Source organism: Ascidiella aspersa, chromosome 4 (genome assembly GCF_963924565.1).
Source record: "Ascidiella aspersa chromosome 4, kaAscAspe10.2, whole genome shotgun sequence".
Classification (NCBI taxonomy): domain Eukaryota; kingdom Metazoa; phylum Chordata; class Ascidiacea; order Phlebobranchia; family Ascidiidae; genus Ascidiella; species Ascidiella aspersa.
The window spans coordinates 32271096-32285493 of NC_139450.1; the positions used below are offsets into that span (position 1 = coordinate 32271096).

The following is a 14398-nucleotide window of genomic DNA, read 5'->3' on the forward strand; positions in this document are numbered from 1 at the left end:
TTTACAAAGAAATAGTAGCCGCAAATGGATTGCGATAGTACAACCTACCGGAATTTTTCACAATAACAGAATCCTGACAAAGTTGCACTTAAACACCTTGACAAACAAAACCTTTAATTTTACTTTGAACCTTCTAAGACCAGATCTGATTGATGGAAAGAGTATCTTAACCGAAATAACCTTTGAGTATCACAGTTGGTGTAAAATCAACAGCCCCAAAATACGAATAATATGTAAGTTGATTTTGGTATTTTTTTACTCGTTACACTATTAGACCTGGGTTACTATAACGTTTCCCACATATGGGCTGCATTCCAAGTGGGAGTCAACAAAGATGAAACTCAAAACCTTAAAGCGTTCTTATTTGAAAAAGGGAAATAACAAGAGTTTCTGACGTCATATTTGTGTCATATTTCCATAAATGTAACTTGAGGTTGATATTCCCTTTTAACTTTTCCGAAGCGTTCCTCGATAACCCAAGAAGCCATGAATAACACTTAAAAATGAATCGATTTTGTAGTTTTCGGCAACGTAGACCTAACGAGCTAAGGTATGCACTTCAAGTGTGAACAGGGTCATAAGGTCAAGGTTGGGAAAATAGGATCACGTTTAGGAACGTTGGGTCAAAGTTCGAGAGGTGGCCTTCGGAGATCCCGTACATTTAGAAAGCCCAAATAAATTCTGTGACCTTTAGTAGTTTGTTTATTTTAAACGCTAATGTATTTTTCGTCTTAGCGTAGAAATAATATAATTCAATGTCTGGTTTTAAATGACTTGACTCAAGTTTTTCTTCAAAATGACTTGACTTGACTTAGGTTTCTATTTATTAAAATTGGGATTTTTATCCTAACTTTTCGATATAAAATAGTTTAACAACTTTAACATTTGAATAGTTTAACGTTCAATTGTTAGGAAAAGGACTTGATTTGAAATTAACTCGCTCTAATTATGGCTTGGGACGTTATTTATTTTTTTTTAGAAATGCGTTTAGACTTTTGCTTAATATAGGTCTACTTATAAATAACTTGACAGGGACTCCAGTCATTTCGAGTTGACATGTTTACAACATTGTATCATCTTGATGTTTAGATTGTCCTGAACCTGAAGGTGTTGTTGAATCCACCAACACAAGCAAGTGGAAGTACAATAGCGAAGTGGAGGTTGGTCGGCCTTGCAACAACTCGGTGTATGTCGACTCGACGACCAACGCTGTTATCGGGAGATACGCGAAGTTGAGATGTGGAGCAAAAGCAACGTGGACGCGACCGGACAACCAGCAGTGCTGGGATGGTGAGTTAGGACAAAACATAGAGTTCAGTTGTAAGATATTAAATGAAAGCTATTAGGTCCGGTCCGTGCCAGGATTGCTAGCATCCAGTCGATTGGAAATCTCAGTTGTTCAATTGAATCACCAAGAGTTGCTTGGAAGCTTGGTCTACCCCATGTGCTCCAAATTTAGTTGTATTCCATTTTTTCCTCGTAAAACGCTCGTTTGTCCATTTGGGGGTTTAAGCAAATCAGATATGTCCTCTTGTGCAGAGTAAGTACCACTTTCTTATTCTGCTTTGCCCTTTCAACTTTTTACAGACGTTGTTACTCTAGCTTTATGTCCAATACAAGTGATTTACTAAACGCTAAGGGGACAAAGCTGGACTTTCGACAAGCGTAAAACTCAAAGAAAGTCCCAGATAATACCAAAGTTATTAACGAACGATTTATAATTTTAAACCTTGTTTAAAAACTTACGTTAGATATTATGCTTTTATTATCTCTTTGCTACATGGAAATTTCCTGAAGGGTTTATAAACATTGAACTTCGTCTTAATAGAGTTTTTGGATACATTGAAGTTCTTCTCAGATTTCTGGTGCCAGTCTAATCCCCTGATTTTGACACCTTCGAAGTCGCGGTATCGGTTGGCCTAAGGTCGTGAGTTCGAACCTCGCCACGGGCTTTTTGAGTCTGGTCTTGCTTGCACTACTATTCTGATTGGTCCAACTAATTTTGGTTGTAGTCCTTCCAAATACACCCTTTAAATTTGGTGAGAATTCACCATTCGTTCAGTACTTCTGAGTCCAGATCACAGTATAGATATATGAAGATACACATAGGTACAGACATGTTCCTTTTCCACGGGTGCTGTCGTTTGCGTAGTTAGGTTTTTGTTACTTTCTATAACGCCTAACGGACACATTTTCTGGTGGGTTAAATCGCTTTCAGGTAAAAACATATTTTTACTTGGTGTTGTGCAATTTGCAGGTTCGTTTAGTTTTACTTGGTGTTGTGCAATTTGCAGGTTCGTTTAGTTTTACTTGGTGTTGTGCAATTTGCAGGTTCGTTTAGTTTTACTTGGTGTTGTGCAATTTGCAGGTTCGTTTAGTTTTACTTGGTATTGTGCCATTTGCAGGTTCGTTTCTCGACTTGTGGAAAGGAGAGCGCGTCAAAACATTTACTGCGGGAGAATCGGTTTTGTTGTTCTGTGATGTCACGGACCACACAATTGACAACGTCACAATACAAGGAAGGAACGTTAACACTAGTGGCGAAATGGTGAAACAATGGCTTTTCGCTTTGTGGTTTCGAAGATATCTATTAATTTTCTTGCATCTTGCAGATGGCGTCGAGTTATGTTCACTTATCGAGCGAAGATAACAATCGAAATGTGACGTGTCTCCAAACTTCATCGACGTCATCACTTTCGAAATCAGTCGAGCTTGACGTGCTATGTAAGTTTTCGCTGGGCGATTTTATAATTTAAATAACACCATATACAAAGACCAACACTTCGTATTGTAATTATACACTTTTTGCCAATTTTGCGAAAGTTAACCTGGCATTTTGCGAAAGGAGAATTCTACACGCTTCTAATTGCATGTGGTTAAGTAGCCGATATTTAGAAAGTGTCCGCGGAACGAAATTGAGAACAATATTTGGAGCACCATGGAAATTCCTACATCAGACATCTCCTGAGAATTTTATTCCGTGTGAATCTTTGAACACAAGTGATACAAAGATATCACGATGTCGCCATTTGTGATGTTAACTTTGCCCATGGGTTGCTATTGCGTAATTTTAATGCATTTTTATGGGGCCTTTGCACCAAACTGTTGATTAAATACTGCGCTGTTGATGTGCGTGATTGTTTCCTGTCTAAATTCCATCATTTTTTATATTACAGTTCCCCCAATAATAAACGAAATTTACATGCGAGATGCAATAGATGGCCAAGCTATGATTGAGTTTGGATCGAATCCTGCCATTTCTGGTGTAAGTGCAACAAAGCAAGGTGATTACAGCAAACCTATTTGTCCTATTACATTAAGTGCTTAAAAGTGCATACAATTGAATACTAGGTATAAAGGTTAAAAACATCTACAAGAGATACGACCGAGGTGTCAACAAACTCTTACTAATCTTCCCAAAGGTAAGTAAAATCAGTACTTAAATACATTTTTATAAGCTGTTGTGTTGCGACAGTTAATCATGGTGCTTCTACAATTTGAGTTTCTTATAACTGAAATAAACTAGTGGTATTTTAGCATCGAAGCATACTGATGGAAGATTTCAACATTTCTTTAGGCTTCGCGTTCAGACCGCGGCGAGTACAACGTCACAATAGAGTCGGGGCCTCCTTTCCCCACAAGCCAGCACTTCCTTGTTCGAGTCAGCGCAGTAATTGCAACAACACCGACGACCAGTGGAACTACCCTTTCACCAACGACAGGTAAAACTACACTTTCGCTTAATTACATTTATTTCATGTTTATATTATGTTTGTGTTATTTCTTTGTAGCTTCGTTTGCAAAATTAGGCCCACTGGTAGATAGCCTTAGGACTACAGTACCCTTAATCCGGCCCAGCCGGCAAAACTACCCTTTCACCAATGACCAGTAAAACTACCCTTTCACCAATGACCAGTAAAACTACACTTTCACCAATGACCAGTAAAACTACCCTTTCACCAATAACCAGTAAAACTACACTTTCACCAATGACCAGTAAAACTACACTTTCACCAATGACCAGTAAAACTACCCTTTCACCAATAACCAGTAAAACTACACTTTCACCAATGACCAGTAAAACTACACTTTCACCAATGACCAGTAAAACTACACTTTCACCAATGACCAGTAAAACTACCCTTTCATTAATAACCAGTAAAACTACACTTTCACCAATGACCAGTAAAACTACACTTTCACCAATGACCAGTAAAACTACACTTTCACCAATGACCAGTAAAACTACCCTTTCACCAATAACCAGTAAAACTACACTTTCACCAATGACCAGTAAAACTACACTTTCACCAATGACCAGTAAAACTACACTTTCACCAATGACCAGTAAAACTACCCTTTCACCAATAACCAGTAAAACTACACTTTCACCAATGACCAGTAAAACTACACTTTCACCAATGACCAGTAAAACTACCCTTTCACCAATGACCAGTAAAACTACACTTTCACCAATGACCAGTAAAACTACCCTTTCACCAATGACCAGTAAAACTACACTTTCAGCAATAACCAGTAAAACTACACTTTCAGCAACGACCAGCAACTTACCAGCAGCATATTCGACTATCGTCTCCCAAACTTCGGTTTCTACTTCTGTGTTTTTTTATCTGTTCATCGGCGTCACAATCTTGCTTCTGGTTGGAACGACTCTGGGATTGCTCAAACATTTCGGCTTGCTCTGCTTCAAAGCTCGGCCGAACGCCGGTAAGTTGTGGTTGGAAGCTAAGCGGGTCATTCGGCTTGGTTGCATAGATTCGTTAAATATTTGACAAATTCTATAAAAATACATTTAAACAAAAGACAAATACTCTTTAGACCTTCCTGTATTAGTCAAAGTCAGTCAATAATATGTTTTAGACTTTTAAAAGTGAAATATAATTTGCCACATAATAATGCATCATCATTCTCTTAAGTCGAATGAATGATTCATTGATTTATCCTAATTATTTTTTGGCGAAATATATGTTTCTCTTTTAAATGACTAAAACTTGTTGATGACTAACGTTTACTAAGACAGGAAATTCTAAATAATATTTGTTCCCCATTTGAAGTCATGCAATATTTAACACATTTTTTGTCGCCTAAAGTTTGTAAACTTGTCAGTACGTGGGCGACACAAATGCAGCCGAATATTTCGATAAACAAGCAACAACCAAACAAGCACGCAAACTCACATTCTTCCCTTACAAGCCCAAACACTGTCTTTTCTCCCCAGCAAACAACACGAAATATTCTTCCTTTTATTACTTCGATGTACCCTGCTGACAAAAAATCAAACCTAAAGGGAGTCGACAAAATTAAAAAAATTTTTATGTAAAACTGCAATAGACACATCTGTGCCAAAAGCTAAGACTTGCAAACAAAATGTGGATTCGCTACTCGTTTGAAAAGTTAGTTTTCTTGAATGTATGTCGTATAGGTATCAATCTTATACCTATGTAAAACTCCTTTGCCGTTGATGTTGTTCCTATATAGGCCTTACGGCTGGAGTCTCAATCGTTAAGGTTAAATATTTTCGTTGCATATAACCGATTAATCAACTTTTTTTATCCATTTTTTCTCCCCAATTTCTCCTTGGAAAAATGTCCTCCCTAAATTAAAAAAATTCTCCCTGAGGGAACAAATAGCACCCTTTTGAGAACTATACTGTGCTAGTTTTTGCTTTTATTTGCAGGATCCGGACAGCTACAGGTCCGTTACGACCGCGACAAAGACAACGTGCGGGTGCAACCTGGAAACCAAGGGTAAGTTTAGAAATAAAGCTTTGTAGAGACGAAATTAAAGCAATGTTCATCAACTGCTATCAGTACCATTTGCTTTAACAAGCAACATTTCAATAAATAGAAATCAATATTGTGGTGTAAAGTAAATTATTTAAACCGAGGTTTCGTCAGCAGATACCAGCTGACCTCATCAGGGTATAGTAATTAATGCGGGAATACGTTAACTAGCTTATATACTGACAAAAATGTATAATCCAGATTAACGATAAATTAGTGCTGAAGTATACGTTAAGCTGGTGTTTCGTGCAAAACTTTGAACGCAAAAATTTTATTTTACTTGCATATAAACCTACAAGACACTGTCGGTTAAATGATCTCTTTCAAGATAAACACCAAATACTGTCAAAAATTAGTTTGATTCGTTTCTTTCATCAAATAACTCGGTGCTATATGCTGAATTGCGGTAAGTTATATGTTTTTTTCTTAGATTTTTTTCTTCTGTTTAGCCATGCACTTGAAACCTTTTTAGCAAATATTTTAATTTTGTACCGGTATTTTTTTTCTCAGTAACTACCAGGATGTGATGCCTGTCAACCCTGGTGGGCCTGGAATTGAACTTCAAGAAGATTGTTACGAGAACGTTTTACCAGCTTCATCTCAGCAACGTGATCCACAACAGGAGGCTGCATACGAAACCTTCTGACTCATCAGATTCGAAACTTACCAGGATGCTTAATTACTAAACGAACTTAACACAAACAAAGCTTAAACTATTATTAGAACTTTGGGGCAAATGGTTGGAGGTTGTCGTTATAATAACTTGAGGTTGTATCTAGACGTAGTACGAATATCAAAGCTTATACATAAGTAGGTAGCATTTTGTGAACGTTTTAAATAAACGTTAATGGCTGCAGGTTAGTTAAACGTAGTATGAATATCAAAGCGCGTACAGAAGTAGGTGTTACGTCAAACGTTTCGGACATGAAAATGGAATACGATGTTGAAAATGAACAGAGAGTTTTTCTAACCGTTCTACTTTTATATGGGTTTTGAAATTAATTCTACTTCTAACTACAATCGCCACCAATTATCTTAAAATTTAGTCGAAACTTTCTGACTTATCAGATTCGAAACTTACCAGGATGCATTAATTGCTAAACGAACTTAACACACACAAAGCTTGAACTTTATTAGAACTTTATCCCATACAGAAGTAGGTGTCATTATGAATGTTACGTATATAAAAATGAAATAAGATTTTAAAAATGAATATAGAGTTATTCGAAACGTTTAAAATGCTACCTACTTCTGTATGGGCTTTAATATTTTACTACGTCTAACTACAACCGCCAGTCATTATCTTAAGATTTATTCGAAACATTCAAAATACTACCTTTCTGTATGGACTTTGGTGTTCTTATTACGTATTATTAGATCGTTGGCCAACTTCTATTCAAAGGCACTGCGTTTATAGCGATTCGGATCTTAACACATTAAAGACTGCATACCCAGACCAAGCATGCTTACAATTCACACACTCCGCTGCACATATATATTTTGCTAAATTGTGTTTTTCATCGATTGTATGTCTTCGATTTCCTAATGCACCAGGGGCGGGCAAACTTCAGTCACTTGCGCAAAACTACAAACGCCAACTATAGCCACAAAATCAGTAGTCAGTAAATACGTTTACATTGCTATTACCATTCAGCTGAAAGGGCCACAAATATCAACAACCACCAGTATTGTGATCACATAATTCACTGTTTTTTAATTACTTGACTTGACTTGATTCATCGGGAAAAAATACCTTGACTTGACTTAACTCTTTTCGGACAAATGACTTTGGTTATAATAAAGTGTTTTTAGGAATTTTTATTAAATTTTTGATTATGGTCATCTTAATATATCCACATAAAACAATCTGCTTGCTAATGTTGTGTTTTTGTTATTTTTTGTTGTTATCGCTCGTTTTTCGTTAAGTTATTGCTCGTCGAGATATTTTACCAATTTTAATAGTTTAAAGCTTGATTTTTATTACAAGAAATTGACTTGCTATAATTATGACTTGACTGGAACTTGACTTATGATTTTACAAGAACTGACTTGGACTTAAGTTAATTTACAAATGACTTAAATGGGACTTAAGTAATTTCAAAAGGAATTGTTTAGAATACTGCCAGCCATGGCTTAAGAATTGTGGTTTACTAACCTTTCTAATATGCTTTTTATATTATCTGGTGATTTAAACTGTATTGGTCATCTTTCGTATTTGAGCGTCTCTACTTAAATATTGTTACCTTACTTGCTTTACTTGATTGCTTTCTTTTATAAAATGACTACGTTTGATTGTGTATGTTAGAACAATCTGCACAAAACTTGATTTTATTTAAAGCAAATGTGGCCATTTACTTACAAGAGCCAAACGATATTTTGGTTGATAAACATTCTATCTGCATTACTTGTACAATATGTCTCCTTATTAAACGTTTCAGAAACAAGAATAATATTTTCATATTTTTTAAGCGAATAATTTACCAAAATGTTTTTGTTCACTTGCGATTGCAGCTTTATATTACGTCATGTGTAGCTTCCGAGATAAAAAAATTTCTGTGATTAAATGTTTGCATTGCAGAGCTTTCTTTGGAAACACTGGCTTATGACAACGAGTTATAACACAAAAAACATTTCTCTGTGATCCCTAGACAGAATTATGCGTACTGAACGTACTTCTCTGGTTTAAGATCTAGCGTTTATCAATTGTGTATTTTTTCGTTGAAAATTATGACTTTAACTAAATGTATTTGGAATAAAATCAACAAATAACTTTTTTGTTGTGACTGACAAACTAAACTCATCTACTAATACCAGTTAATCTAGAACTTCTCAATTGTAGACCCACGACCTGCCGTGTTGTATTAATTTGCAAGGGCGTCGCACAAAAAACGCATTTCGTATCTAAACTCAATTACGGCAATAAAATGCTTGCAGATAACATTATCCGGTGACTTAAAGATTCCACTTTAATGCTACGTATAAGTGCAGCATTTGATAATAATTTTCTGACCCAATCAAAGGAAATAGAAAATAATTAGTTAGTGCGTTTATCAAAGGCGTCGCAAGACTTAAATTTGAATGAAAAAAACACGATTATTTCTAGAAAAATTTTGTTTTTATTCAGCCGAACACTTTTTACACTGTGAGTGTAAATTCGCGAGAAAAAAAAGATTAATTTTCTGACACAAACAAAAGAAATAGAAAATATTTGGTGCGTTTACCCAAAGAAATCGCAAGAAATAAAGATTGAAATAAAAACGATGATTTATAGAAAAATATTTTTTTGTTATTCGGCGAAGCACTTTTCATACTGTAAGTTTAAATTCGCGCGTAAAATAAAAAGTTTAAAGCAAGTATTCCTAATTTGGCGTTTCATATGACTGCCCCTTTACGACCACTGCTTTACCTTTGCTTCACATTCCATCGCAATTAACCAAATATTTTCTTCTACTTCACAAACGGCAATACAGCGCGAGTTTAGTAATTGTCCGCCGCAACATTTCTGGTTCCGCATTCAGACAAGCGAAAAAATTGATGCAGCACACTGTGAGTTTCAAAACTCCGGGCTACTAGGTTTCACAGGCAAATGGAAAAGTATTGAAAAGTGTAAAACACAAAGATTTCTCAGTGTTCTAATGGATTGTGCACTTGAGTCACTGTTTACAAATGACTTGACTTGACTTAAGCATTTTGGACAAAATACTTGGGTTGAAATATAGTGATTTAATTAAATATTTTTTCATAGAATTGTGTGATTTTTATAATTTTTGCACCTAAAGCAATTTAATTGTTATATGTTGCGTTTATGTTATTTTTTACTAGAGTTACTCATAATAGGAAGGGTTTACCAGTTTTAATAGTTTAAAGTTTTATTTTTATAAGGACTTAACTTGATGTTGGTTTGCTCTAATTATGACTTAACTGGAACTTAACATGGGCAGCTGAGGACTTGGACTTTTGAGACTTGTTATTTATTCAAAAAGACTTGCCTTGGACTTAAGTTGTTTTATGAACGACTTGGCCTAGACATAAGTCAAGTCAAGTCAAGTCATTTGTCCAAAAGCCTTAAGTTAAGTCATTGTCACTGACTTGAGTCATTTGACTCATCACAACACTAGTTTATTGAAACGCTAAATAATGATTTCGCATTAAAAATTAAAAATTACTCGTTTTATGCGCCTAATCAGCCTACCCCGGAAGCCAACATCAAAACACTTTTTTGATCTTAAAATGGTCTCCTTGATGAGTTTTGTTAAGCTTCAAGCATCTACAGGCAAGTTATATATCACGGTTTGGCTTGATTTGGCTTTGATTTGTGTAGATTGGGCCGCAATTATTAACTGCAGAACATTCCGAGGTTCGCAAACAGCCGGTCACAATTGGCGGAGTAAACATGCGGTTAATTATTAGCCGTGTAGGCCTTCCAACTTGTTGAAGTGGATGACATTTCGCCAGATATATAAAAGTTTAATCACACAAATAGCTATGATACCAAAATACCCAGTGCATTAAAAAACACACCTATTTGGAGCTTTGTGAAAAGAAATGAACCTACTTTGCTATCTTTAAAGGGTATAGAAAAACTTTCAATGTAAAACGGATCTGTGAATGTGCTTAAAAAGACTTGATAAAAAAGTTTATGATCTCATTGTTTGTATGTATGGAGTTTTTAAGGATGTTAAAGCAGGTGTTAGCCAATTAGTACCTAAGACATATTATGCGTGGTGCAGGCTTAATATGGAATTTTTCAGAGATAAATTTGACTTCATACGAAACATAGGCTTAAGTGAAACCTCCTTGTTTCAGTCTTACTTTCGCACATATGAACCTTAAAAGCAGTCAAAATACATTCAAGGATAAGGTGGAAAAGCGGTTTTAAAAAATTTATACTTTTTTAATTTAAGAATTTTCTTCCATTAGGTTTTTCTCTAAAATTTCGACTAGGCCCCCATATGTGGTCCTCGTTTCACCAAGGAGAACATTATCAACTTAAGAAACCTTGTCTTAAAAGAATTATCAGAAAATCTGAAAAAGCTTAAAAAGGAGCCAAAGTATTTCTACGATTAAGTTAATCAGCGATAAATTAAAAGCATGCCAAATACTTTCGTTTCAACTTTTGCAAATGTTGTTTTCTTCAGGTTTATTTTGCAAGAAACAAAACTTAGTGTTGTACTGTATTTCTGCTCATTCTTTAGCCCTAATTTTTTTTACCAGATGTAAGGATTTGTGAAAGAATTGCCACCCGGAAGGCTGTTTCGTCATGGATTTATGCTGCTGCACTTTTCTGCGCAAAATATTTTGTTGTTGTTGTAGTTCTTGTCAGGAAACTGAGAACGGAGGTAAGACACCAGAAAAGAAATTAAAAATATATAGATATTTCGACGTTCGTCCTGTCCATGATATGGTTGGTTGTCAATTATTTTATATTCACTGGAACTAATTTTTAATAAAACATCATAAGTTTATAACCTATAAATGTAATCTTTTTTTATATTGTGAGTTTGTTTTAAAATGTTATCATGGCTTTTCCATTTTAGATTTTTCTCACCATAAGTTTATAAACTTTTTGTCATTAGTTCGCCATTTTAATCAAACCTGTGTTGCCACTTTATTAAAATTGTGGATTTAATTATGTGGCCCGAAAAAAAAAAATTTTTTTTGGACACATGTTGTTTTTGTCCGAAATATTTATTTATTTTTTTTTTCAGTCAATTTTTTATGGCTCACTTTTGACAAGGAAAAAAACATAGTTGGAACATGAAATTTTCACAACTGTTAAATACCCTCCCAAAGTTGTTTCTAATATAAAAAAAAATTGCCTAGGTTCTAAGGGGTGGTTTTAGGGGGGTAAAACTGTCATTTTTTGTTAATTTTGGTTTTCGGCACTTTTCAGAGATGAAAAAATGTAAAAAAAATCTGATATATTTATGGATGATGGATACATGACATATACAATGCTAAGTAACAAAATTTTAAACATTAGCCCTGAACTGTTTATCCGGGGGGTCAAAATGCACAACACTTTAGGAAATTTCAATGATATATTTACACTAGAAGGAAATGACATAAAAATCTGAAAATTTCACAAATGTTAGAGAACCATTTAAAGCTGATGTTAAAATAAACATTTTACCTCTTGAAAATAGGGGAGTATTTTAGGGGGGCAAAATTAAAATTCGGCCATTTGTGTGTTTAGAGGTGTCTAAAAAACTAAAGAAAACATTGTTAAATAGTTTTCAATTATAAAGACAAATTATAGGTTGCTTCACAGCAAAATTTTGACCTTCAACTCAAAATAATTAACCCATGGGGGAAAATAATGAACCAAAAATATAGAAATTAAAGTGATTTTTTGATGGAAAAAAAATTGCAAACAAAGTGGTGTACACTGCCTGGCAGATTTTTTATTTAAACTTGCGGCGGTAAAATATGTTGTTTTGTAAGAGCAATAAGTTAATTCACTAAGACGAGACACTTTGCACAATGGATGTTGCCCGCGCTGGACAAAAAAAGCACAGCAGGGAGGCAGTCGCTTCGCGGCCAGAATAAGGCGAGCGATATGAACAAATTCTGTATTGAAGGTTTTCTGCCGCTAGATTAGAGTAGATAGCTGTAAAGAACTAAATCGAACACATCACACTATTGATTTTTGTCCCCAATTAGAGGCGTATAGGGGTGCAAGAAAAAATTGTCAAATATTTTTCAATTATAAAGACAAGTTATAGGTTTGCTTCGCAGACAAATTTATATTAAGACCACTGGCAATCAATCTTGTAAAAGTGCACCATGTCCAACCTATAACACGCAACTTCGGGCCACATCCGCTTTTGCCTGCTAAAGCACCGAAACTGGAAGCACAACATTGGGAGTATATGGACACTGACAAATAAGACCCGTTGAAAGAATATAGAATAACCAAGGAATAACACCCTGGTAAAGTATAGTGGAACTGCGCTATACCCCCCCTGGTATAATATAGTAGAACCGCGCTATAACCCCCTAGCAAAATATACAAAAACCGCACACCCTGTCTAGTTTTTTTGGTTTTATTCATGTTTGTCTGAAAGTTATTTAAACGAGTTTAAATCAACCAGGCTTGTTTTGGAAGCCATTAAAGGTGAGTTGTATAAGTTATTATATGTTGATTTAAAAAAATTACCACTTTAGAGACCATGGCTTTGAAAAACTATTAAACCCCATTGCTCAGGATTAATTGAATTTGATAAACAGGTTCAATCTTTAGGGAATTTTTATGCGTAGGTTTAACTTGACCAGAAATAACAGGAGTGTATAATATTTATGGAGGGTCAACCAACACCGTAGCTGTTGATAATAGCAATGACCAGATTCCCAATCGACCGGCACCCTTACCACCACCTGTTCCTCATCGCCCACCTAGTACCCTTCCACAGAGCCAGATTAATCAAGCATGTGATGGTAAGATGTTAATGTAAATTGTTTTTAAAGAAAGTGGCTATTTGCCCGGATTTTGTTATTTTTTATTTGGTGGTTGTATTGCTAAATTGGAAGAGGCTTTTCACCCGAACACCAAAGTATTTCAAATCGACATATAATGACTACTGGGTGCAAGCGTTAAAAAGCGTTCCCAGGTCAAATGGCCTATAGGGGTGCATCTAAAATATACAGGATCACAGGGATTGCAACGTACCCAAGGATCACAATTTAAACTTAACGGTTTTCAAAAAAGTCATTCTTCTTCTTTCGTGTGTCAAACACGGAGCTCTGTTGACGAGAGCCATTCCAGAGTGTCATTGTCAAGGTCTCTGAGGCCTTGTTCCCCATGGGGTGGACGGTAGGTGGTACATTCCTCCACGATGTGGTCCGCAGTTTGGTATTGGGCGCCACATAAGCAAGCCGGATTGTCGGTCAAGCCCCACTTCAGCATCGACGCTCCGAAACAGCCGACTCCAATGCGGAGGCGGTTAAGATTAACCCACTGTCTACTTGGTAGGTCCAGGCCTGTTACTTCATAAGGGCTGTCTATGTAGCGATGCAATCTTGTTTGTGGTGCTGCTGACCACCTCTCCGTCCACCGGTGCAAAAAGTCATTGAAATTATGCAAAACTTGGATTGGAATAAAATTAAGTCATGCCTATGCTACTTTAACTCGGAATAAAATTACTCAAAATATAGTTGTAGTGTTTATAATATTCCTAAAATTTAGCATGTGGTTTTAGTAAACTGGTTGTTTTGCTTAATCTCAGTGACCATTATTTAGGGTGTGAATGGATTTTTTCTGTTTTTATAGTACCTTAGAATTGGGATCCATACAGAATTCTGATATTTTTTTAGGAAAGTTGTTTGAACACCTGAATTTATATATTTCACAATAAACTTGCAAAAAAGGTTGAATTATGGGAGGATTTCCAACCTAAGATGTGTAAGAAAACCTAATTGCACACCTACACACCTGAAAATTTGGTTCTGCACGCCCAAAATCTTAAATTTCCATGAAATGCAGACTGGCCCAGTCCTATTATCCTAAATTTAAAGGGATTGTTTGCTATAGAGTTCAAAGTTGTTTCATATGTTCAACTTTTTAATGACAGCCATACCATTGGCAGGTCTTTGAC

At 35.6% G+C, this 14398-nt stretch overlaps 1 protein-coding gene across 1 annotated transcript; it reads left to right on the forward strand.

The window, feature by feature from the left end:
* The first annotated feature begins 302 nt into the window (after positions 1–302).
* LOC146157535 (uncharacterized) lies at positions 303–6718 on the forward strand. Its single transcript, XM_083388241.1, has 10 exons — positions 303–318; positions 1090–1290; positions 2406–2548; positions 2613–2724; positions 3177–3284; positions 3352–3422; positions 3578–3722; positions 4555–4728; positions 5699–5768; positions 6315–6718. The coding sequence occupies exons 1-10, from the start codon at positions 303–305 to the stop codon at positions 6448–6450; spliced, it is 1176 nt and encodes a 391-aa protein (XP_083244367.1). The 3' UTR covers positions 6451–6718.
* Positions 6719–14398: the final 7680 nt, after the last annotated feature.